Here is a 26,871-nt window from a genome sequence, read left to right as displayed (position 1 = left end):
AGCTTTTGATATGTTATCCCACAATAGACATATTCTGAAACTGAAAATACTTATTTATGACTGACAGATGGTGAATGGATAACAGCTTGGCTCAGGGACGAACTGGGGACTTTATTCAGACTCTAGGAAAAGGGGCGTAGACACACCTCATTGGGGGCATGGTCATGCTGCACGTGTCATGGGGTGTGGCCTTGTGGCATGTTCCACTCTAAGCATGCCGGCTGTGTAGAGCATCAGGGGGCGGAGCTGCTCGGCCAGGCATTCTCACGGCTGGACCGGCCCATCTGCCCGTCTGATATTTGCCAGAAGTGCCAGGTGGCCAGTCCAGCTCTAGCTTGGCTAAAGGACAGGAGACAGAGGGAGTGATGCATAGCTGGTGTAAATATGGGTGCAAATTACTTACAAAAAAACCATAGTACTTGCAAAAATTGTGTATTGCCCCATATATACACAGCCCATGTCGGGATGCATCCAGATCTGCATGGGCAGCATATGTGCCCAGTTTGTGGCAAATCATCACCATCAGTGTGTATTTGTAGATAGCCCTTTGGGAGCATTCTCCACCTCTCCGGACATAAGACTCTATGTGACCACTCAGCAATCAAGCGTGTGTGTGTGTGTGTTCACTTTTTCTGCATGCACAATGCTGCATTGTACTGAGAAGCTAGGTAACGTTGGATGTTGCTGAACTGAAGCTGGTTTGTTGTGTATAAGACTAGTGATTGGCATAACTACTCTTCAAAGGAATAAGGCACTTCACCGACAGTCTATGGTGCCTAAACCTAACCCCCCTAGTGGTGCCTAATCCTAACTCCTTCCCAGTGGTGCCTAACCCTAACCTCCCCCCCTCCAAGCCTAACCCAAACCCCGCTGTGGTGCCTATACCTAACACCTCCCAACCCCACCCCACCCCACGGACACCAGCTAAGACGCCTCAGTGTACCTTCGATTCAGATGACAGCTGTCAAGATTCCGATGTTGGGATTTAGAGAGGCGTCTGTATTTTGACGCCTATCTCTAGTCCCGGGTCAGGCTGCCGACATCAGGATTTCGACGGCTGGCATCCCATCTGCCGGCATACTCACTACATCCCTTTGTGCACAGATGGTATAATCAAGCTGACTGAGGTGCTAATTAAGTCACCTGTGCTTAAGCATGGATATCTTAAAACCTGGAATATTAGGGTGCCTTAAGGAATGAGTTTGGGAACCACTGGACTAACTCATACCTCCCAACTTGTGTTGCCGCAAAAGTGGGACATATGTGGGTGGCGCCAAACACAAGAGAATAGGGCAGGGCCAGGCATGACATGACTGAGGCCAGCACTTTCAGGTGCGCTGTAACACCCCCATTCTGTTCAATTAATGTTTGACACCCGTTCACCATTGCTCGGTTATGTGGGTAAGGCCTTTCAGCCGAATTAGGGAAAAGCTATCAGGAAGACCTGAGCCCTCACATCAGGACTGTCCCTCCTAAATTGGGGCATGTTAATAGGTCCCTGGTGTTTGTGCAGCTAAGGTATGGAAATTAGATTATAAACCCCAATTTGGCAAAGTATACGTTTATGAATCCGGCAGACGAAATGCCGACCACCGGCTTCTAAACTACTAAATCCCGGCAAGGATTAACAGACAGGCGTCTAAATCTAGACGCCTGTCATTTTACCGACGACGGGAGACCGGCGCCCGGCATCCCGATCGAAGGGATGCTGGGCGCCGGGCACGGAGAGTAGCGGTGGGGGCGGAGGGTTAGGTTTAGGGCTCCCCGGGGGGGGGGGGACACTTTGGGTGGCACCCCCCGGGAGGTTAGGGTTAGGCTAGGGGGAGGGAGGGTTAGGCACCCCTAAGGGAGGGTTAGGGGATTAAATTAGGTTAGTTTATACTTACTGGGGATGATCGGGATTTCCTCCTCCGTCGGGCAGCCGCTGCCGGGATTTGCGGCCGGCGGTGAATCCTACCGATTCCAAGACTGATGTGTATCTAAATAACATCCTGTGAGCATTAAGTGCTGTAGAATATATTGTCGCAATATGAACAAATGATCGTGTCATTCTATTAATATTGTATAAAGAGGAAAATGTACAACTTACAGGGGTAGATGTATCAAAGCTTGGAGAGAGATAAAGTACCAACCAATCAGCGTCTGTCATTTTTCAAACACAGCCTGTAAAGTCAGTTAGGAGCTGATTGGTTGGCGCTTTATCTCTCTCCAAGCTTTGATAAATCTCCCCCGTAAAATGAAAATAAACCACTATTATTAGTCTGTAACCTTGATAAGCAGAGAACAGTTACATTCCTTTCCTACATATATACAATCATTCCTTAGACATAAAAAGGCAACGTCATTACACTTAGCATTGTTGTGGAAACTCACCCAGCTGGATAATCTGGGGCTCACTTTTCACCCCCGGCCCAGCCCCGGTACTAGCCGCCACCTCCACGCTGTATTTGATGCCAGGAACTAAGTAGGGAATGATTACTGACAACGTTGAACCATCGACGCTCTTATTAATGTGATACCGGCTTTCGTTACCAAGACACCAAACCTAGAAGGCAAACAGAATATATCACCTCAGAACATGGCGAGAGGCACCAGGTGTCGGATATATAACCAGTCAGGCAGTTCTGCATAACTTTCTATGTACATTGCCCAGAGCACAGGTTACATGAAATGATGTGAAACTCCTTCATTACAGAATAAGAATTAGGGACAGCTAGAACAATATGTGGACTTTTGGTATTTGGAAATATATACTGTACAGTAGGATAGGTTTATAGATACATTATCTGTAAACCAATCCTACTGTACAGTATATAGCTAAGAGAATGAGAATAATGTTATCATGTAATTATGAGAAATGATAAATATACACTCAGGGGCCTGTGCAGAGTAAAAAATTGGTTTTGAAAATAAATATTCATGGAAATAATGTGTATATTCAGGTATTTGGAGCAGTGCAAATTCACAAAAACAATTCTCCCTAAATGAGCATCTGCCCCCACAATTGTATTCTGAGCATAGGAGAGAAAAACTATGCCATATACCAGGGCAACAGCAATAAAGTGCTGGCCTGATTATATAAATACAGGGCTGAAAAACACAGATGGAAGTCAGAAATAGAAAGCAATATAGTAAAAGTGTCAAGAGATATGCACAAGCCAATAAAGTCATCTTAAAACGGACAAACATGTCTATCACCACTGCAGATAGTTATTAGAATTATAAATATTTCCCAAGGTGACTTAATATAAACTTTCTTATTATGCCCATTAAGCATTGTACACAATACAATACAAAGAAATCTGATGTAAGTACATAATGACAATTTAAATACTGATAAATATAAATGATTTAAAAATTAAGCTAATCTATACACAGTATGAAATAAAGGGCCTGATTCAGACCTGTTCGCACGTAGCCTGCCAATGTTTGCAATGTGCGCATTGCGTATACAACACAGTACGCGTACCAATCCATGCGATCACGAAGCGATTGCCCCTTGTACATAGACGCCTCGCTAGATTGAGTGACAGGAAGAGCCGTTTGTGGGCGGTGACAGGGGTTGGTCAATGGCAACGGGGGAGTGGTGGTGTGAACGCAGGCGTGCCTGAGCGTCTTAACTCCGTTTCAGAGGCGTGCATAATTAAGATGCAGCGTCATAGTACACGTCACATGGCTGAATTACACACTGAAGTGCTCGCAGTGCTTGCGGTAGGGTATGATCAGCCACAAGTGCTGCGTATGGGTCCGATGATGCTCGATTTTACCGATTGTTGCATACACTTCCTGGAGATGACGTGTATCACTAAGGGAAAGTCGGAGTCATAAGATAGGCTGGTGGGTATCTAAATACACACCGCGATCGTACGCCAAGACATATGCTAACGCCTTGGCGTGCGATCGCTGTGTGCGAACGCATCTAGCGAGCGGGTCGGAATTGGGCCCAAAGTCCTTAGTAGGCGTCTGTCTAGTTTGTTCGGGCTAAACATGAGAACCACTGAACAGATTTTGATGCAGTTTTCACTGTTCTATAGAGGAGCGTTTTTCAACCGCGAGCGGTTGCCAAGTGTGCCGCGGCCGCGCACACTTGAGTCAGTGCAGTCACAGTCAGAGCTGCCTTCTTTTGTACTGTGGGCCCGGGTAGCACTGGGCTCTTCTGGGAGGCTCAGACGTGCCCGGGCCGTGACCTATGGAGACTCGGCGCCGTGACATCATTGGTCACGCACGCCGCGTTTGCCCGCCTGCACACCCGCTGGCCAGCCCACCCGTACGCTGCTCACAGTGACTGAGCACACAGTGCTGAGCTGAGTGTGACAGTAGCAACCCCCCCCCGATGAGGGACAGGACAGGGACGAATGTCTCAGCTACTGACTGCTAGGATCCATTGACTGTATTTTTTTTTTCTTTCTGTGGGAGCCAATGTGATTTTTTTTTTATGTGGTGGCCAATGTATGTGTTTTTTATGTGGAGGCCAATGTATGTGTTTTTTATGTGGAGGCCAATGTATGTGTTTTTTATGTGGTGGCCAATGTATGTGGTTTTTATGTGGAGGCCAATGTATGTGGTTTTTATGTGGAGGCCAATCTATGTGTTTTTTATGTGGAGGCCAATGTATGTGTTTTTTATGTGGTGGCCAATGTATGTGGTTTTTATGTGGAGGCCAATGTATGTGTTTTTTATGTGAAGGCCAATGTATGTGGTTTTTATGTGGAGGCCAATGTATGTGTTTTTTATGTGGAGGCCAATGTATGTTTACTTTTTTTATGTTGAGGCCAAAGTATGTGGTTTTTATGTGGAGGCCAATGTATGTGTGTTTTTTATGTGAAGGCAAATGTATGATTGTGTTTTTTATGTGGTGGCCAATGTATGTGTTTTTTATGTGAAGGCAAATGTATGATTGTGTTTTTTATGTGGAGGCCAATGTATGGTTCCTTTTTTTATGTTGAGGCCAATGTATGTGGTTTTTATGTGGAGGCCAATGTATGTGTGTTTTTTATGTGAAGGCAAATGTATGATTGTGTTTTTTATGTGAAGGCCAATATATGTGTGTTTTTTATGTGAAGGCAAATGTATGATTGTGTTTTTATGTGAAGGCAAATGTATGATTGTGTTTTTTATGTGAAGGCAAATGTATGATTGTGTTTTTTATGTGAAGGCAAATGTATGATTGTGTTTTTTATGTGAAGGCAAATGTATGATTGTGTTTTTTATGTGGAGGCCAATGTATGTTTACTTTTTTTATGTTGAGGCCAATGTATGTGGTTTTTATGTGGAGGCCAATGTGTGTGTGTTTTAATCCTGTGGAGGCCAATGTACAGTATGTGTTTTTTTCTCCCTGGGAGACTGATGGCGTGCCTTGGCAATTTTAAAATCTTGTTTGGTGTGCTGCGAGTTGAAATAGGTTGAAAATCACTGCTATAGAGCATTTGTGGAAGAAGGTCTAGGTGTATGAACATTAATTAACAGACAGCAAAGTTTTGACTATAAAAATGATTACAATAATACAATGATATTTATAACTTATGAATATCTTCTTTGTATTACTCTGATCGTTTTTCTAGGCAAGACTCACCAAAATTGCAGCACTCCCTGGAAGTACAGGGAGAGACAAGAGATGAGGCAGTAAGGGTTCAGCCACAAATCTGATAGCTCAGACACTGCCTGGAGCTGGGGGCTAAGTCATGAAGCAGCCAATAAAACACAGAGAAAAAGAGCTAATAGAGGCATGCCTCACTGTGAGGGGGCGTGCCTTGAGCTCACACGGACACCTCTGGAGATCAGGTGACCAGTGCAGGAAGTACTCAGGCATCGGAGCTCAGCAGCAGAACTGTGGAGGGAAGGAAATTGGAATATGCAGACAAAGGAAACACACAAAGGAGAAAAAGGTGAGGAGGGTCTGCTACTAGGGGGAGATCTGTGTGTGTGTGGGGGGGAAATCTTTTGTGCTGGGGGGATCTTCTGTGCTAGTGGGAGATATGTGTAAGAGGGATCTGTGCTAAAAGGAATCTGTGTGAGGGGGGAGAACTGTGCAGGTGGGGCAGGTTAATATATGTGTGTGTAAATCTGGTCTGATTCTAGCCAGTGCCTCCCCATCCATTGACCTCACCGCACATCCCTGTTTTTTACCATGTATTGATTGATATGTATTATCTGGTTTCTGCAGAAAAATTGATGTAAACCCTGTTTACTGGCACAAAATTTCAGTTTTTCCCTTTACAGTTCCCATTTAATTTATGTGAAAAACTATTCTTTCATTTCAGACTAGGGATGTGCAGGCTCGGATAGGTTCGAGTTTGCACGATGAGTTCGGATTTTTCCCTCCAAAAAAACGGAACTCAGAAAGAGGCAAAACGTCATCTTACATGGACGAACATCATCATTCCTGGACTTTTGTCCAGGAATGGACGAACATCATCATTCCTGGACTTTTGTCCAGGAATGATGATGTTCGTCCATGTAAGATGACGTTTTGCCTCTTTCTGAGTTCCGTTTTTTTGGAGGGAAAAATCCGAACTCAACGTGCAAACTCGAACCTATCCGAGCCTGCACATCCCTATTTCAAACGCGTCCAATTCAACAGTCTGCTTTGTCATGACAATAAATAAAGCACAGGGACAGACACTTAATGTGGCTGGAGTTGAAGTGGAGACTGTTTTGCTCATGGACAACTTTACGTGGCCCTTTTGCGAGTCACGCCAAAATGAAATCTTTTCGTGTTGACGCCAGGAGGAAAAACGACCAAAGATGTCTACAAGGCGATCTTAAATGACCTCTGTTAAAAAAAATTTAAAATTGCTCCGTTGCGAAGATATGGCGGGTCGTTTGTGCTAAATAAATAAAAACAGTAGCTGTGATTTTATTTTTTATTCAAGAGTTCCATTTCCCCACTGTGCCCACTAGATGGAGACAAAGAACCATGCAGACTGACTTCCCGATAGTACATTTGTTTCCCATTTGCATTCAGATCAATGTAGACAAATGCTTGGATCTCTCTTATATTAGTTAGCCCTATTTTTTTTTTTATACCATATCAAATAAATGTTATTAAGTCATTTTAAATGTTATGAAATACGCTAAGCCGTATTCTAATGTCTTTACATAAATTGGCATGTTTATTCTCTCGTACACCTGCTAATAGAATTCAGGGATGTATATACCAGGCTTACATGAAAAGCAAAAGAGCTTTAAACAGCGCCATGAAATATTGTAGGTGATGGATCATTTATTGTGCTAGGAAAACAAAGGCTTTTGGCTAAATTAAACACGAAATGTCAGGCAAGATGCTTGCTAACAAAAAAACAACATAATAATATAGTTTTAAGGCTCCAAAATGTCATTTAGTTTTGGTCTTTTGAACTTACTGAGGGAAATAACACATCACTGACGTCAATGGTGCCTTTCAGCATCAAAATGGCGAGAACTAGCTGAATCTTCCTAATAGGGCCAATTATAATGTACAGGCCCTATTAGCTGAATCTTCCTAATAGGGCCTGTACATTATAATTGGCTAAGACGTGCATTAGCAATCTATGAGCTACTGTATCTGTGAGCTATCTGCAAAAAAAACTTTAGACTAGGACACTTGTGTAAGAGTTTTAGGAACCTATCTCAAGCTTGGTAATCTGAGTGCATCAAGGATTTTGAATACAGAAAAATAAGTATTTTGGGCCCATAGATTTTAGGTTCTTTGTCCTGAGAAAAGCTGTACAATTGTCAAGCACAACTGCATATGCCAACACTATACAAATAAATGTTAGTAAGTAGAGATGAGAGCTGAAAACCTAAAGGAAATTCTATGTTACGCAAGGCATCAATTTTGTTCTACTGAAGTGAACCCTTTTTACCTTGTATTCTTGGACCAAACCATTTTGGTTTTCTTCAGGGGGTGGCTGCCAAGCAACTACAATTGCAGTTCCGTTGCCATCATTCTTTGTGATCGTCACGCTCTGAGGGGGAGCACTGGGTGCTGCATTGAAAGGGCACAAAAACAGAAAAAGGTCAGTTAATAATTCCACTCTTTCAGAATTTAAATTTTCTTTAACATTAAGCACCTACAGCAGCAATAGTCACTGCGCTTGTCAGTCTGGTCAATGACACATCAACATGACGCCGCGAAGGCTGCCCAATATTACTCTATAGATAACAAGCTTTGCCTGTTACATCCTAATTCATAAAGGCCCATTTTCATCAAGCAGCAAGGAGTGGGGCTCCAGAGGAAGGACGGCACTGATCGCAAATGCGGGGTATATAACTACTGTTTTTTTAAAACGCCATTTGATCTTTAAAAGGCTTTAATGACTGCACAATGATTCGCCAGTCATTACCGCTGACACATGCAGTCACCCTGAGCCCCCTGGATAGGGAACATACTCATTCTGCGCATTTTACAATTAAATCAATGATTCTGCTAACTCACGTATCATCATCGCACTCGACTTGTCTTAACATGTTTATTGTCTGTATCACACTTTGGGAAAATACTGCTATGGTGCATTGTGGTTTTATTCACAAAGCCCTTATCAGACATAAATATCCGAACGCGGGATACGGTTAATATCCCGGCACATGAGATGCCTGCGCCGGAATCCCGACCGCTAAAATCCCAAAGGTAAGTAGCGGGGTTAGGGGGAGGTTTAGGATTTAGGATTAGGCACTATGGGGAGGGTTAGGTTTAGGGTGCGGGGAGGGGTTAGGTTTAGGAACTAAGGGGGAGGTTAGGTTCAGGCACGGCGAAGGAGGGTTAGGGGTAGAGAGAGGGGGAGGGTTAGGATACCGACCGACAGGTGTCTTTATCCTAACCCTGTCTGAATGCCAGCGTCAGGATTTTGAACGTGGGTATCCTGACCGCCGGCATTCCGTACCCATCCCCTGAATGCCACCACTAGACACATTAACTTGAATAGAAATCTAGGTAGAGATCTATCAAAGATGTATCATAGTGTGGCTTTGAATGACTAGCTGGGAGATGTATCAAGCCTTGGAGAGATAAACTAGAGAGAGATAATGTACCAACCAGTCAGCTTCTAACTGTCATTTTGCTAGCACAGCCTGTAACGTGACAGTTAGGAGCTGATTGGTTCGTACTTTATCTATCTCCAGTTTATCTCTCTCCAAGGCTTGACACATCTCCCAGCTAGTCTTTCAAAGCCGCCTGGCAGATACGATATGAATATTTTCAAATTACTCTCTTCCAATCAAGCCAATCTTTTTGTTTCGGGTAAACAGTGTATAGTACACATGTAAACAAATCACAGTTACGGTATCTGATCCTATTTCCCTTTAAAATGTATCGTCTCCAATCAGCAAAATGATTACCTTGATATATCTGCACAGCTTTTCCAGAAATGAAAAAAAAAAAAAAAAACATTGGAGGAGTAATCAGCGTAACCTTGAATAACGAGAGAGAGAGAGAGAGAGAGAGAGAGAGAGTGTGTTACCTTCTTCCAGGGTCTTTGCAAAACGTACTTCGCTGTCGGCTCCCTGGAACTCATTAAAGAAAGGACGGGCCTTGATTTCATAGTTTACACCTTTTTTAAGTTCAGGGATGACTGCGCTGTTTTTTGCAGGGGTGCGGACTTCAAATATGGACCAAGCAGATTCCCCGCGACTGTCTAAGCTCGGCCTGTAGAGGATCTTGTAACCCTGAATGTACTGGGACTGCTGGTCCACCTGTGGGAGAGATGATAAACACATGCAACTTTAGCAGCCCCGATGACTGATGCAATGTGTACTTTGCGATACTGACATTCCAGGCATTTCGGAACGAGGAACAATTTAAATGCTAATAGGAAAAAAGTCAAGATCTTGTAATGTCATGAAGCTTATCTTGTACCCGTGATTAACATTTCATTACGGCGACATCTTTGTCCTCTCTGAGGGAAGATGTGTGTTCCTGCACGTTACCCTGGAGCGCGGCCGGCCACGCAAGTATTTATATCTACTTACTGTCCAGTGCACTTCTATTGAAGAGGATGAAAGGATGGTTGGATTATGAAGGTGTAGAACCACATCTCCAAGTTCTCGCTGGACTTGCTTGTGATCCACACCCTGACTTGTAGGAGGGACATCTGGAATCATTAAATGTAAAAATGTTACAGTTTTTGAAATTATTTTTTTTTCCAGACAAAATTTTTGGTTCCTGGATTACGATAAAACATCACAATTCATTATACACAGCTCGGAAAATATAAATATCTACCCTCCATGCGTGCTAAACAGCCCTACTAGTAGCGCCATGCTGTCCCGTGACTTGGTAGCGCAGAGCATCTTTTTGGGCGACTTTTTTCATTCAAATGCGTCTTACTCGCACAGCGATGCGAATAGGTAACATGAGCAGTTTCTTCTGATTAAAATGATACGCGGCATGCCTATGTTCTGTGAGCGAGTGCCGATGTATCTGCATGCGAAACGCTACGTTACAGTGTCAGCGGCTGTGACACTGTAACGTAGCGTTTCGTATGCAGATACATCGGCACTCGCTCACAGAATATAGACATGCCGCGTATCATTTTATAATATGACGCTGGACCGGGCGCTTAACCATATATTTGCAAATGTATGCAACAAATACCTCTGAATTTCTATTATCATGTAGTATCCAAGTTTTTTTGCAGAGTGCTGGGGGGAATCCCTTTTTTTCCTTGTAGTTCAGAGTAAACCGCCCCCCTTACAAGCACCTGTCAAATACCATTATGTTTATTATGAGCAACCACTATTTTGTATGGCATATCATTTTAATCAGCAGAAGCTGCTTGTGCTAAATATTCACATCACTGTGCGAATAAGATGCATTTGAAGGTAAAAAGTCGCACAAAAGCAGAGTCACACGGAGCTCCCACATTATGTGTAGCGCAAACTTGTAGCGCACGGAGGATAGATGTATGTGGACAAATCAGTAGGCCAATACTGTATACCAGCCCGGTGCTGGCCACGCCCCCTCAGTGCATGACGTCATGCTATGCCCCTCAAGGCACAAGCGAGTAGAACAACATCGCTGCATGGAACATCCTCGGGGTACTCTGGGGGTCTGTTATGGCTGCAGTCTGGAGGGCGCTCCTGGTGTCACTGCATTTGCGATTCTGGCTTTTACATGCTTCTGAGTTTTGAGGGTGGAGCGGGGGGCGTGGCTGGCCACCGTTCCTGGGAAATGGGGGCGTCACCTCATTTTCCAGGAGGAACAAGGTCAGGGTCTGCGTTGGTGGACACAGATTTCCTGGTCTCGCAGCTGCCAAGACCCTGTCAGGCTGCAGTAAGCTTCAGCCTCCGCAGCCTGCCAAAGGAGCACCCATCGGTCACAATGGTTGTGATGGTGATCTCAGGCTGCGACCTCGGATGCAGCGCTGGGATCGCAGATGCAGCAAGGGGGTGTCTGTTTCCTACAGACACCTCCTGCTGCATTTGCATTTGAGATGGACGGAATTGCACAGCTTCTTGTGTGCGCCTCTGCAATATTGTCCATCTCTGAGTCAGTCCCTTTGTCCGCGGTTAGGCACTCCCGTCATCTTATGTTCCACCCCCGCTTAGTGCAAAGTCGCCGTAAGTGCAAAATGCGTCTGGGTTGTCACAGATGTGTAAGAATTGCCGCTGTGTATGCGCCGTTGAAGAAAAAAAAACATTTGCCGGAAGAAAAGCAGAAAATTGGGTTTGTGGCCAACTCAAAATGTCCCAATTCTACAATAGCATTAAATGTCAGGAGCCCAATGATATAAATGCTGGGCTGAAAACAACAAAAAAGGAAATAGTTATAGTTTTCAGTGGTCTACAGCAATGAAATGCAGAGTGCAGTTGGTCTGTTACATCAGGATACACTTTCTCGGCGTCACCACTGAACAGGTCGCTGGGAACGTAAATCTGTTAATGAATTACATGATCACAAGTTCTACCAAATTCTCATCTCCTGTAGCTGCATTTCATTAACAGATGAATACTCATTTATATTGACAAGAATTCAGTTCAAACACGATCAAGGGCTCTATTTACTAAGCAGTGTTAGGAGAAGTGAAGAGTGAAAAGTGATAAGGTGCCAGCCAATCAGCTCCCAACTGTCATTTTTCAAACACAGCCTGTGACATGGCAGTTAGGAGCTGATTGGCTGGTACCTTATCACTTTTCACTCTTCACTTCTCCTAACACTGCTTAGTAAATAGACCCCTTATTTATTTTTTTCTTATGATATCCTCTAGACCTTAACAGTATTTTGTTCTGTTTACATAATATAAATGCAAATGTTTCAATAAAGCTTAAAATGAAATGAACAGAAAAACACTTTGAAGCTGTAACATGCACGTTAGGAAAAATATGTATACTATTATGTAATATGCAGGACAATATAGCCATGCAAATCATGCAAGTATACTGTACTTTTTGTATTGTTTTATTTAACTGCATTTGGTGTTACAGTAAAACCCTGATTACTCGGGGTAGTATTAACCGTGGTGTGGAGTAATCGTCCTCAGTAGAGCGCTCTGATAATGACGGTTATCAAACCAAACTTATGGATAGGCCCGGCCACAGGGATGTACACAAATCTGTATATGGGCGAATATATGTATTTAGTCCAGTGCTTGCAAAATTACAGCCAACTGGTGTTGAGCTTGCATCAGCCTCTACGTGTACCATATTTATCTACCTGGTCTCACTCCATTGCGCTCTGCAGTTAGGAGCAGTAACATCTCCTATGACACTATGTGGCTCTTTTACGTAAATAAGTACAATGTGCATAAATGTGATGCAGCTCGTAGCAACCAATCACATGTTCGCTTTCATTTTCTATTCTGTGTTACAGTAATGAAAGCTGTAACCCGATTGCTTTAAATTGCTGTGCACATGCACGGCAGAACACATACAGTATGCGCCGGCTTGGGGCGCTGTAACATAAGCTGCGCAAAGTAAGAGTTAAAGCGCCAGTAAGTATTTTAGGTTGGGATGTAGTCAGCATCCTGGTGTGCGGAATGCCGATGGTTGAAATACTGGCACCGAAATCCCCACAGCGTCGGGATCCCATCACCAGAATCTGCTGGTATCACTAAGGTAAGTATCGGGCCTTAGGGGGAGGGTTAGGGTGCGGGGTTAGGTACTAGGGGGAGGGTTAGGTTTAGGGTGCGGGGAGGGGGAGGTTAGGATAAGGCTCTAGTGGGGGGGAGGGGTAGGGGTTAGTCTTACCTTCTTTCCTTATGGGTGTCGGGATTCTGGCTGTCGGGATGCAGCAGTCGGTATTCTGACCAGCGGCATCCCGACCACCGGAATCTCATACCCAACCCTTTAGGTTTAGTGGTACTTTTACATCCTAAACTGCTGTTACCTATAGTTCTGCATACCTTGTGTTTTTACAGGGTCAGATATTTGACTCGGGTCGCTTAGTCCATATGCATTAGCTGCTCTCACTAGGAAGAGGTAGATTGCGTTGGGTTTCAGGCCTTTAACAGCAGAAGATTCAGTCCTGACATTCTCGGCCACTGTTTGCCAGCTGCTTCCAGATGCATGGCTACAAAAATAATAACAATCCGATATAACCAATCACAGCAAAAAAAAAAAACAGAAAAAGTCTGCAAAATGACCGGTGACCTCGACTTGTCTAGTACCTGAAGGCTTCTATAATGTACGATGTTGGTGTTGCGCCAGAATTCAAGTTTGGTTGCCAGGACAAGGTCACTGTGTTCCTGCTAACATCGGTGACCTCAGGTTTTGAAGGAGCGCTTGGGATAAGATTGGGATCAGTGGCTCGCGGAGGTTGAACCGGAACACCATATTCTAAAGAAAAGAGAAATGATAACTGATTAAATATGACACCACATTGGTAGCTGGGTAACCTGTAAGGTCAAAAAACAAAATTATATGAAATGACAATATCGCAGTGATCAGTTCTCCATGGGAAAGTAATGGCTGAAAATTTTTAAAGTAACTTTACAGTGGGATGAAGAAGTTTTTGACCCCTTTCTTCTACTTTTATATATTTGTCAAACTTGGTTTCAGATCATCAAACAAAACTGCATATACGACAAAGGGCCTGATTCACTACTGATCACAACTGCGATTGCAATAGCTATTACGCACACAGTTCAACTGCGATGATATGCTAATCCATTGCGAGCACTATGCCATCACAGCACAACATATGGACGCCCACTTTACCTTACACACATCCGTAATGTTTAGCAAGACTGTGAAACCATCGGTACAATCGAGTACCATCGTAGCCTCACGCACACTTGCATAAGCTCTGACCTCACTCAGGAATTGCTAACTTCAGCGCACGCTATGAGGCCTCAGGCTGTGTATGGCATCGCAGTGGATAATTTATGCACGCCCATGCAATGGCGTTCAAAAGCACTCTCTAGCCTGCGTTACCCTGACCACTCTCCCGTCACCTCCCACAAATGGTACTTTCTGTCAATCACTCTGCGATGGGTCTACATAGTCACTGCGATCGCAGTCCCGATCACAGTGGCCGGTTCGCGCACGTGCGCTGCATACGCGTGTGCAGTACGCAACAATCGTCCGTTTGCGTGCATAATCGCAGTTGCGATCGGTAGTGAATCAGGCTCAAAGACAACCTGAGTAACCACAAAATAGCTTTTTTAAATGATCAATTCGTTTATTGAAGGAAAAAAAAAAAGTTATACCAATATCAAATGGCCCTGTGTTAAGTAGTAATTGCCCCCTTAGTTACTCAATCAAGCATTGAACCAAACGGAATTGATAATTGCATTTAATTAGACTAGACACAATCAGGTTTGATTAGGGTCAGCCCTCTTGATTCTAAACATCACTTCAATAGAAGTTGGCTATAAGGTCTCAACAAGCAGCGCAGTATGCCGCCATCAAAAGAAATTCCAGGCGAGATGAGAAAGATAGTTATTGGAATATATCAGTCTGGAAAGTGGTACAAAGCCATTTCTAAGGCTCTAGGTCTCCAACGATCCGCAGTGAGAGCTATTATCTCCAAATGGAAAAAACTTGGAACAGTGGTGCATCTTCCAAGAAGTGACTGGGACACATACAGTATATTCAGCCGAGAGCGCATCAACGATACATCCAGGATATCACGAAATAACCCAGATGAAGATGTAAGGAACTGCAGACCCCAGTCACCTCAGTTAATGTCAGCGCTCATGATTCCACCATAAAAAAAGAGACTGGGCAAAAATGGTATGCATGGGAAAGTAGCAAGATAAAAACTATAAAGGCATGTCTTACATTGTCTACAAAAACACAAATTGATAACACACAAGCCTTTTGGGCTAATGTGCTTTGGAACTTTTTGGAAGACACCGTTCCCATACGCCATATATTTAGCATTAAGCTAACACAGCATCCTACAATAAGATCATCATATTGTACCAACAATCATACATGGTGGTGGTAGTGTGATGGCATGGGGGTGCTTTGCTACTTCAGGACCTGGGCGACTTGCCGTATTTGATGGAATCATGAATTCTGCTCTCTACCAGAAAATTCTGAGGGGAGAATGTCCGGTCTTTAGTCCATGATCTGAAGCTCAAACGCAATTGGGTTATGCAGCAAGAAAATTATCTAAAAGCACAAGAGCAAGTATATCTCTGAATGGCTCAAAGAATGAAAATTGAGGTTTCGGAGTGGCCTAGTCAAAGTCCTGGCTTGAATCCAATTGAGATGCTGTGGCAGGACCATAAATGGGCAGTTCATGCTTGAGAACCCTCCAATGTGGCTGAATTAAAGCAATTCTGGCAAGAAGATTCCTCTGCGGCAAAGAGAAAGATTGATCTCCAGTTATCGGAAGCGTTTGGTTGCAATTGTTGCTACTAAACTTGGCACAACCAAGTGTTAAGTTTAGGGGGGGGGAATAGTTTTTCCCATAGGTGAGCTTTTTTCTTTCAATAAATGAAATGATCATTTAAAAACTGATGAAATATATGAAAGAAATCGGGACGAGGGCAAAAACTTTTTCACAACACTGTACTTACAATTTAAATTGCAACAGGCAGCACTAAAATATCGTTCTTGGTGCATTACTATGCCACTAAATTCTGGGAAAAGACAGAAGTGGGTCCTGTGTAAAGAACCTATGTTTTAGCAGCAGTATGAATTCAACAAATACTGGAATAGAGAATGTGACTGAAATACAGGTGACAGTTTTTGTTTTTTCTTACCTTGAATCTCAATGTATGCAATCCAACTGGCCTCCCCGCTCGGAGTGGATGCCGTGCAGGTGTACCGGCCTGTGTCACTTAACTGAAAAGAAAGCCTGAAATTAGTATTTGGGGTGATCAGAGATGCACTGGGCTAGAAAAGCAATTACCGCGCTGTATAACAGAAGATGCTTTTGGCTTGAATAAAAGAGCTATTAGCTGTTCCAGGGAGCCAATTTGTTTCTTGACATCAAAGAAGTGGCAAAATACATTATTTTATTTGTATAGTGGAATTAATAACAACGTTTATCAGACTAATTACACAATTACACATGCAAACATTTGCTGAAAGTAAATTCATGTCAAAAGGACAGAAGCAGTAGCGAGTGTGGGATTATAACTGTCGCCAACAGGCATTTAAACTGCGGTCATTGGGTCTAGGCTTTTATTTGTTATTCCGCTAATATTCACATTGTACCACAAATAATACATGCTGCTAGTATTCAAGTAATCACAATACAGTGATGATGAAAAAACAACAACAACAACAAACCAAAGCTGAGTTTTTACTTGGCGGAAATAAACAATTTAAAAAATTTCCAAGTAAATACGGAAAGAGTAAATATAAGATGTGTGGACATAATAGGACCAATAAATAAATAATAATGGTGAATAGTGACATTTAAAGGGCCAATAAACCCCTAAACGCAAATTCAGTTATGTAAAAGAGCTACAGGTAATACAGTAATTCACTTATACAGTATATGTAATTGTTCAAACTCCTTAACAGAACCTGAATTGACATTCTAGTTACATTTGTTGTATAGATACTGTCCATCTCAGACCATAGTGTGGTTCCGAGCTATTATTAACAAGAGTCTGCTGTGCATAGGAAAAATACATTTCCCCACAATCACAACTCTACTGCAAATTTCTTCAAATTGGATCAAAACCGAAATTTGATTCACTCTACATACGGAGATTTGTATTTCACATGTGCTTTACTGAGAGGTGCGATTTGCATAGACACAATTGTTGCCTACCACCAGCTACAAATGGGCATTAAGAGTGAATAATTCCCTCATGCAGTATATAGTGCCAATCTTCCCTGTCGCTGTAAAAGCCTAGTGATGGTGTTATAGTGATAGGGAGCACTGCATATTCATAACACGTAATTATAATTTTTTTTTAAATGGACTTAAAGTTGCATTAATTATCTATGACTTGAATTAAATAGTGTAATCAACTAAGCAAAGCATTTTAACGTACTATATGAATACATGACATACTGTTTAAAAGACATTATTGTTAAGTGCATAAATAATTTATGTGATGGGTATTTAAAGATATTTTATATCTAGGACCGTGCTGTCACTGGACATTGGGGAGAATAAGGAATCGGTATGAAATACTGCTCGGGGGGGGGATGCGTAACCCTAAGTCCCCCCCGGGTGCGCTAAACCTAACCCCCCCCCCCGCGGCTGTCCGCTCGCGGCGCCCGGCATCCCTTCGATCGGGATGCCGGGCGCCGGTCTCCCGGCGTCGGTGAAATGAGCGGCGTCTACATCTAGACGCCGGGCATTTCACCCTTGCCGGGATATGACAGTCGGAAAGCCGGCTTCCCGATTGCATCCCGAGAATAACTACTGGCTGATAATGGTCTGCTCTAATGTGCAGTAATTTGATAATACAGTATCTGCTGTCATTTACATTAGACAGGGTCTAATACAGAGATGTATGCAGACATGATGATTTATGTACATCTCAGATGGTGTGAGATCTGCGCCTGCAGACACCGCACTGTGCATGTGAAGATATCACAGTGCCTTGGACCCTTTTGGGGGCAGCGAGAGGCGTGTCGTTTTCTGGGCGTGCTGAAGCGAGTTGCTGGGTCCTTAGACACGGCTTCGCTGGCTTCAGCAGTGTGCCAGAGGGCTACTCAGGTGACCGATGGTCACGCAGATGATCCAATGTTGCATCTTTGGGCGCAGAAGTGGATCAGAGGGCCAGCAGGAGGCGTCTGCATACACAAGATGCCTCCTGCAGCATTGGCATTTTATAATGGCCGCTGTGTACAAAGCATACATGCCTACTCTACCGGAAGTCGCGGGAGGCTCCCGATTTTTTGGGTAACCCCTCCCCCCCTGTAAAGTAGGCACTTCTCCTGCATTCCTGCCCACTTCCTATCGGATGTCCCAGAGTAGGGGGCGGGGCTTAATGACGTGATCGTACAAGCTGCGCTTCATTTGGCCCACCCCTATTTAAGTAGGCTCTATTTGTGGCAATTTACAGCAAGGGGCAGGGTTTAATAACCTAAACTGTCAGCACCCCCCCCCCCCCCCATCAACGTCCACCTGCTTCTCTTTCTCCCGGGAAAAATTTTAAATAAGCAAGTATGGTTTAAAGACATAATGGCTGTGTGGTTACAGCACATCTCTGATCCCCTATTTCCTTTAGCTATGAGTCTATACTTTCTGATCCCACTGGTCAAAGTACCTTCTCACTGCCTATGTGTATGACTCAGCACCCAGAGGAGGTTTGTGTAATACAATTGCTGTAATAGTGGTAATATCTTATACCTCTTTTATACCTAAATTCCGGATCTGACCCGGAGGCTGGAACAGGGTTCCAAACCGGATCAGACCTGGAATTTAGCTGGCGCCAACCCAGGATATTCCCGAGTTGGCGCCGTTCACACTGCAGCCAGGTCTGCAGTGACCCGGCTCTTACAGCATGGAAGTGGACGCTTGGAGATGATGTCATCTCCAAGCGCCACTGAAGCCGGCCAATAGACCGGCATGCAGCGCGCTCCAGGTCATCGTGACCCAGATCGCGCCGTTTACACTGCAGGGTTTCACGGGTCATTCCTGTGTTAAACCCTGCAAGTTACCTGGGTTGGATTGCCAGGTCACTCGACCCGGGTATCCAACCCTGTCCCCTTTTACACCAAGGAGCTACCCAGGTTAACCCTGTAATAACCTGGATCTTAGCTCCGGTGTAAAAGGGGTATTACTGATGGTATCCTCAGTGATTGTAACTGTATTCTTTTTTTAGACGTTCTTATCTCAGTAGAAGTTGGGCGATCCTTATATAAATATATATAACATTTTTTTTTTTTTTTTACCAAGGTCACTAGTCAACGTTAAGGTCAGGAAAATGTTTTATATTGCCGATGCAGAATACATTTAAATTAAGTAGTTTACACTACAAAAGAAGAACACTCCAAAAATGATACATATAAGATCACTTTTTTTAATAAATACCGTATATACTCGAGTATAAGCCGAGTTTTTAAGCACATTTTTTGTGCTGAAAAAGCACCCCCGTGACTAATGACGTCTCTCCCATGCAAAGTGGCCGGAGGAGCTGTTAGCGGCGGGACCAAGAGCGGGAGTTTCAGGTAAGTGATTTTTTTTTTAAATTCTTATTACATCTCTCTCTACTGGGGGGGGGGGGGGACTACAGGGGGCACTACCAGGGGGCGATTACTACAGGGGGCACTAAAAGGGGGGATTACCACTGGGGGTACTACCAGGGGGGGATTACTATTGGGGGCATTAAAAGGGGGGATTACCACTGGGGGAACTACCAGGGGGGGATTACCACTGGGGGTACTACCAGGGGGGATTACTACTGGGGGCACTAAAAGGGGGGATTACCACTGGGGGCACTACCAGGGGGGGGATTACTACTGGAGGCACTGAAAGGGGGGATTACCACTGGGGGCACTATCATGAGGGATTACTACTGGGCGCACAACCAGGGGGAATTACTACTTTGGGCACTACCAGATGCTGCCATTTCCCACCCTAGGCTTATACTCGAGTCAATAAGTTTTCCCAGTTTTTTGTGGTAAAAGTAGGTACCTCGGCTTATATTCGAGTCGACTTATACTCGAGTATATACGGTACATAAAAATAAATATTTAATAATATTTTTTTTTAAAAAAAGGAAAACCATTTAACATTAGCATACATCTGGTGGATTAGTTACAAAAACTTCTAAAAAAAAAAAAAGTGTATCCCATAGCAACCAATTAGGATTTAGCTGTCATTTTTATAAAATGTACTAGATACTGTAACCCTGAATGGTTGCTATGGGCAACATCTCCACCTTTAATTTTTAGAAGTATTAGCACATCTAGCACCTTGCTATGATCTCCAGACTTTCACACAGTTTAGTGTCAGTTATACCCACCAATATTATGGATCTCCCTTCTGTTAGATATTCGAGGGGAGGTCTAGGGGCAAGTGCAGGAGGTGTGGTGTTGTGATCATGGCGACACCCCTTGGGCACAGTGCAATGATTTGCGGCATTGAATTGTCTTGATGACCCAATTCAGGATGTTGTCTGCTCTTCCTGGAAGCCTGGACGAACTCTCAGAAATTGGAGAGTCTCTTGGGCGTCAGGGGAGAGCAGGCAGGTATGGCGTTAGGTAATTCAGTTTTCGAATGTTAATGTGAAAGTATGCTTTTAATAATAACTTTATCAGCTTTTGCAAATAATAGTCATTTTTAGGACAATGGTGGAGAGGTGTAATACATACCCCCCTACATTAAACACTGTTTTCAGCATGTTGTCCAAATCGTTGAAAGACACCCATAGGATAATGCAATTATACTTCACAGCAGATTGACATCATAGAATGACATAATAACATTATATTATATTGGAGTGTACCTTAGCGTATCTTATCTGGAGCGATCCGCTGTCCAGCTGTTTAATACGAGAGTCCTGGGTCGTTAGAAGTGTCCCGTCCTTCCTCCAGTGGATTGTGGGAAGTGGAGTTCCTGTAGCCACACAGTTTAAGACTAAAGTGCCGTCCACAGCTACTGTCTGATTCTGAGGACCCTGGCGAATAACTGGAGGAGGACGGTCAGCGACCACTGCCAAAGGGAAATAACAGGAAATAGATGTCTGCAACTGGAAGCAATTTTCTAATCAATCAAGCAACAGTAGTTGCTGTAGGCTTTGAACGAAGCTAAAGATAATTAAGCAAGTAATTAAAGTAGGAATCATGCATTATTCAGGGAGAATGTTCATGATAAGCACGACACATAATACTGACAGTATCTCTTGTTTGAAGCAAATGATGTTCAGAAATTCGTTGGCATTTTTCAAGCATCATATTAAAGAGGAAAAAAAAAGGCAGATTCAGAAATGAAACAGGAATTTGCAATTCACTTCCAATAACTTAATAGCTTGAAGTGCTGAGTGGCAAAATATAGAGTTTCACCGTTCTTCTCCGCAAAAATGACACAGTGGGGTGAAAGAAAAACATTAGTTCATCACGGAACAATCCGCTTCTCGGCTTTTACCCGTTCTCCGCTAATGCAAAAACAGATGTTTGGATGACATGCAAGAAATGTACATTAACACACTTCTCACATATATAGTTCTGATGCAAAGCTCTTGATTTCAGATTTGGCATCTGTGTTTTCAATAATACAATCCCTCTAAAGTAGCATCTCAATTTCTTTAAGCACGGTATTTACTGGTACTAAGTATAATGGCTTATTGTGACTGTTAGGGGTTTATGTGGGTAAAGCAAGAATAACGGTATTTACTGACGGAGCAGGTGCGAGAGGGGCCATGCAATATGTGAAATACAGGTAACCTGTGAATGAGATGGAATAAGGAGATGGAGAATGGGGTATGATAATAGGAAGGAATGGTTGCATTACGCACAATTGCCAAGCCACTAACTAATGCTGGGTACACACTGGCTGATATATTGGCCTTTCAATTAAATGGGTGTTATATGCAGGGCGCGACGGCGGGTGTGTACCAGCGATATGTCTATAAACGACGTCGTTCACAGACAGAGCGTGTCGGCTGTGCAGCATATCTACAGATATATCAGCACATCGCGGGGTGTGTACTGGCGGTCAGCCGACCGCCCGTACACTTGTTGCAGAGGCCACCGGCGACTGACCTCACAACTGGACGGGCACATGTAAATGTCCACCCAGTTGTGATGTCAGGCACGACACATCAGGCCGAAGATTGGTAAGTGGGTATGCACTTGCCAATCATCTGATAGGACGGCGGATTGGCCGGATGGCTGATCCGTTGTCCTAAAGTGTACCCAGCTTAAGCCCCAAGTTGCCCCAAGGGCGATAGTCCCTTGTGATCTTGGGGTAAGTGCTAGCAGAGATATTTTAGCTCTAATAAGTAAGTGTGGCACATGACAAAAGGAGCGTCAACCTTTTGGACTATTCCCAAATCCTTCCATAACTTGCTGAGGGTTGGGTGAGTAAAGAATAGGTTTATAGATTACCTCCAACTGTACAGTATGCCCGACAGAAGCATAAGTGCCCATGTGTATGGTCTAACTGACAAGTGTCAGACATGGGCCACCAGTGGCCACCTACTGTACAGCATTGCTGCAATCAGGCATAGGGGCTCTTTTACAAGAACAAACCTAGATTTTAGAGCCTAAATTTGAAACATTAAACAGGTTTGTGCATAAGAGTTTTTACATCGGTATTATAATAATATAATTTAATACCGACGCCGGAAGCTAGAAAAGACCAGATCCTGACAGGGTAAGTACAGGGTTGCCTACCTTTAATATTCTCTTCCCGGGAGAAGCCCGGGTAAGAGAAGCAGCAGGGGGCCGACGGGGGTGGGGCTTGACGAATCGCGTCATTAAGCCCCGCCCCCTCGCGGTAAAATTGCCGCGATTGGGCACAATTTACATAGGGGGCGGGGCCAAATGCTGTGATTCATGCAGAATCACAGCTTAAGCCCCGCCCCCTTCACGGAGACCCGCGATTGCCGCAGGTATTCTCCTAATTCTGCCCACTTCACTAGGAAGTGGGCAGAATGCGGGAGAAATGCCTACCCTTCCGGGGGTGCGGGGGGTTGCCCGAAAAATCGGGAGCCTCCCGCGAAAACCGGGAGGGTAGGCATGTATGGGTAAGTATCCCTAACCTTTTCCCCCCCTAACCCTCCCTTAAGGGTGCCTAACCCTAACCTCCCCCCAAGTGCTTAACCCTAACCTTCCCCCAGGGATGCCTAAACCTAAGCCCCCCTCCCCACACCCTAAACCTAACCCTCCCGGGGGAGGAGGTGCCTAAACCTAACCTCCCCTGGGGGTGCCTAACCCTAACCCCCCTTCCCTTAGCCTCCCGGGGGGATGCCTAACCCTAAGTCCTCCCCAGGAGCCCCTAACTCCTGGGCATTTCGACCATCGGCTTCCTGACTGCATACCCATTAGTACACGTCACAAAATAATCTAGATAATGACTTTATAAGGGAGGTTGGTGGCCACAAATCGTCATGAGTATAAGCCACCAGATAAACAACTGTTATATACTGCAGGATACCTTTTTACCATTATGAAAATGGGCTATAGGTGTCTATTAGTAGGTTAGTATGGGTTAAATAGAGGATCCACATGGCAAATTGCGTTATTGCGTGCTATAATCTTGCAGAGCTCTCTTTTGGCAGCTGCCGCCTTAATAGAACTTAGGAAACAGATGTCGGACCCGTCCTAGAATCCCTTTCATACATGGCTATATTGAATCCATCTTTAACAGCGCCAAAACCACAGTGTGACTTTTATGAACACTGGTTGGACTGGCATTTCAGCTATGCGTCAATCCATTCCAACTACATTTCTTTTAAACATCAATAAACGGTTTTATCACAAAGCTTAATTAATTCCAGCGATAATGTAGACAAAATATTAGCATTAGTTTGCACAAAAGTCACATACTGAGCGCCAACCGCGGAGATTGGGAAGCCAGAATCTCTACTCCTGGCACTGAAAGCCAATTAGGAAACCCAAACAGCACTAATTAAAAGCATGCTCTATCCAGAAAGCTGTAAAACAAGGAGAGGTTTGGAACGACTGCCTGTTTTTTAGGAGAAAGGATTACACAGATAAGGGAATTCTGTGTCCTTGAAAGCTTTGGAGTTAGAAACTGTTTGTACTTTACCATCAGTAACTTCTAAATAGGCTTTTGTTGTAATGCTCCCCGCCACATTTAGCGTCTGGCAGATGTAATAGCCGACATCAGACTTCTGGACGTTTATGATAGTGAGGTCACCGGTTTGAGAGACGGAGAATCGGCTGGAAGACTGCGGTGGTTGGTAGGAAAAGAGCAGGTTCTGCAAACGACAGGGGGGAAAGAAAGCAACGTCAGTGATAATGCAACTCTGTGTAATGGTACCAAGACATTATTGTACTGTGACCTAAGGCAAATAATTCTAATGGTGTCAATGTGGCATGTAAAATTGAAACAATAATCTGATTTGCTGTAATAGGTCACAGTACAGCATTTATTTTGACATGTGCACACGTTTTCATTCATGGACCCACCCGTGCTTACGAGCCCTTATATTGTATTATGGGCCATATGCAATTAGACGCGAAAAGCCGATGACGTCATTTTGCCAGGCGGAAAAGTAGCGCCGTATTCAATTCAAAATACTTTTCGCGGACGCGAAAACGCAATGCAAAAGGCGAAAAAGATTCGCCTATGAATAGGTGGTGAAAAAAAAGTGCATAATTGCTGTTTTGGGGTGCAAACGTGAAGAGCACTCCAAAAAATTACTTCGAAAAAGGGGCGGACAAAAAAATCAAAGTCGGGGTACAACCTTAAAAACTAGCGAAATAAGCTTTTGGGAGGTCTCCAAGTATGGGGGGGGTGTTTTTTAGTTTGCAGGGGCTTGCTGAAGGTGTGTTTTTTTTAAACTTCACTTTTGCGATTTTTAACCATGCTTGCACCCATTTTCATGTACCCCAAATTTGCTGGGACTACTTATTTTCACCCAAAAAACTGCTAAATGCTATTCTTCACCACTTGTGCAAAGACGCGAATTAGCAGCTATTGAGAGCATTTAAGTACCCCAAATACCTTCAGCAGGACTATTTGGGGGCATCTAGATTGATCCCCAATGTTAGTGCATCTTTTGGGGGGTGTCAGGCTGATTTCCCCATTTCTGAAAGCACTTTTCGCCTGTTTGACTTTCGCCGGGTCGCGTTTTCGCGTTCTTTGGAATTGAATACGGCGAATAGCGGGGGCAAGTTTCCGTGGCTAAAACACGCGAAGTCGGACAAAAATGCGGCATGTGAAAAAGTATCGCGGCTGCAATACTAATTGAATACGGCCCTTAGTCTTTTTTCTAGGCTCATTAACATAAAAAACACACTATTTTCCCCACTGACAAATCCAAAACTGTCATCACTGGGGCGAGAGAAGAAGTGAAAACAAAAGATAAAGTTTAATTACAAGAGAAGCCAGGGCGATACACAAAAAGGTAGGCATAAATGCTATAAGACAACAAAGCAGGATCATAGGCCCTCTCGACGCGCCAGGTCCCATGTGACTCTGCTTGCACCACGTGTCTTTGCATCTCTCTCACCTGAAAATATGCAGGTGTGGACTCTCTGACATGGGGCATGGCCTCGCTGACAGGGGGTGTGGCCTTGCTGACAGGGCGTGGTCTTGCTGACAGGGGCGTGTCACTCCGGGGGATCCCGGAGATACGGACTGCCCTCGGGGACCAGTTTGTGTGCAGTGCCGGTTCCCTCACTGTGTCGGGAGCCGAATGCTACACGTAATGCTACAGAGCAACACCCGACTCCTGTCACTCAGAAGTCGGCATTTTGGTGTCACCCCTCGGTGGGTGACACCCGGGTACAGCCCGCACCCCCCTTGTGACGCCACTGGAAATGTCTTACTCGCAATGTGACGCACCAGGAGGCTGCAATGGTTAATTTGATACACATCACATATTTTGTCCACGCCAAGTTCCGTTGTGTTTCATGTACATATTTGGACGCACACAGATATACAAGTGTCGCATATCAAATGAATCAGTGCATTCTCCTGGTGTGTCTTAGTCGCAATTTCGGGTGAAATATACCCTCCCTGCAAACACAGCTGTACGGGGCCTGGCAGCTCACTCACGCCACATGGCGTAATGGGGCTAGGTGTATGAGTACACATCTCAAATCATACACACAGGGCCTGATAAAGACCCCATGAGGCCATATGCAACATACCCCAAAGCATAAAACATATTTTAGGTAATACAAGCTCCTGAGGGCTGACTGGGCCCTAGGCTAGCGCTTAGGATGCATAATGGATGATCCACCTCTTACTGTTACTTGCAAGATGTTGGTAAGGTGAACTCTATTATCATTCCGACAGACATGCCTGGTCTTTTATAACCAAGAGTGACTGTTACAGCTTTGGTGCCATTCAAGAAATAAATATTATCAATTACTATAAACAGTTCAGATGAGCAGTAGTTAAGCTGCATACACACAGTACGATCTGTACCAGCCACAACTTGAAAGATATCTTTCAGTGAAGTCATCCTGACACATCTCTGAACAGGCAAAGTTGACGATATCGTGCAAGTTGGCCTGCATGTACGGACGATCATAGATATCGTTATCGTTCATGCGGGAATGTGCATCCTTGGTCGTTCACTGCATAAAAGTGAACGATATGAACGATATATCATTGAACGATATCGTTATCATTCATATCGTTTGTAGAAATCGTACCATGTGTACCCACCATAACCCTCCAATTCCATCTATTGTAATAATACAAAACTTTAGCAGACTGTAAAACACAGAATATAGACTCTTATAAATGACTAATGAAATATATTCTACAATGGCATACTAAACCTATTGTCTACATTGCTGAATTTTTGGTTTAATTTAACGCTACAAAAATATTCATTAAAATACCATATTTCCCTGAGATGTGATTTAAAAGCTGTATCATAACCACGA

At 44.0% G+C, this 26,871-nt stretch overlaps 1 protein-coding gene across 1 annotated transcript in view; it reads right to left on the bottom strand.

The window, feature by feature from the left end:
* ROBO1 (roundabout guidance receptor 1) overlaps positions 1-26,871 on the bottom strand; it is a 607,752-nt gene that overhangs the window by 78,190 nt on the left and 502,691 nt on the right. The window contains exons 8-16 of the mRNA XM_088442732.1: positions 24,053-24,224; positions 20,787-20,992; positions 16,128-16,209; positions 13,581-13,749; positions 13,317-13,483; positions 9,946-10,067; positions 9,438-9,669; positions 7,845-7,966; positions 2,374-2,545 (exon numbers count right to left, since the gene is read on the bottom strand). Of these exons, the coding sequence (XP_088298858.1) occupies positions 2,374-2,545; positions 7,845-7,966; positions 9,438-9,669; positions 9,946-10,067; positions 13,317-13,483; positions 13,581-13,749; positions 16,128-16,209; positions 20,787-20,992; positions 24,053-24,224 (1,444 nt within the window). The remainder of the gene's footprint in view (positions 1-2,373; positions 2,546-7,844; positions 7,967-9,437; positions 9,670-9,945; positions 10,068-13,316; positions 13,484-13,580; positions 13,750-16,127; positions 16,210-20,786; positions 20,993-24,052; positions 24,225-26,871) is intronic.

This window comes from Taudactylus pleione, unplaced genomic scaffold, assembly GCF_031769625.1.
Source record: "Taudactylus pleione unplaced genomic scaffold, aTauple2 ptg000316l, whole genome shotgun sequence".
Lineage (NCBI taxonomy): Eukaryota > Metazoa > Chordata > Amphibia > Anura > Myobatrachidae > Taudactylus > Taudactylus pleione.
Note: the sequence above shows the minus strand (reverse complement) of the source record. Positions and strands in the feature narration are given on the sequence as shown.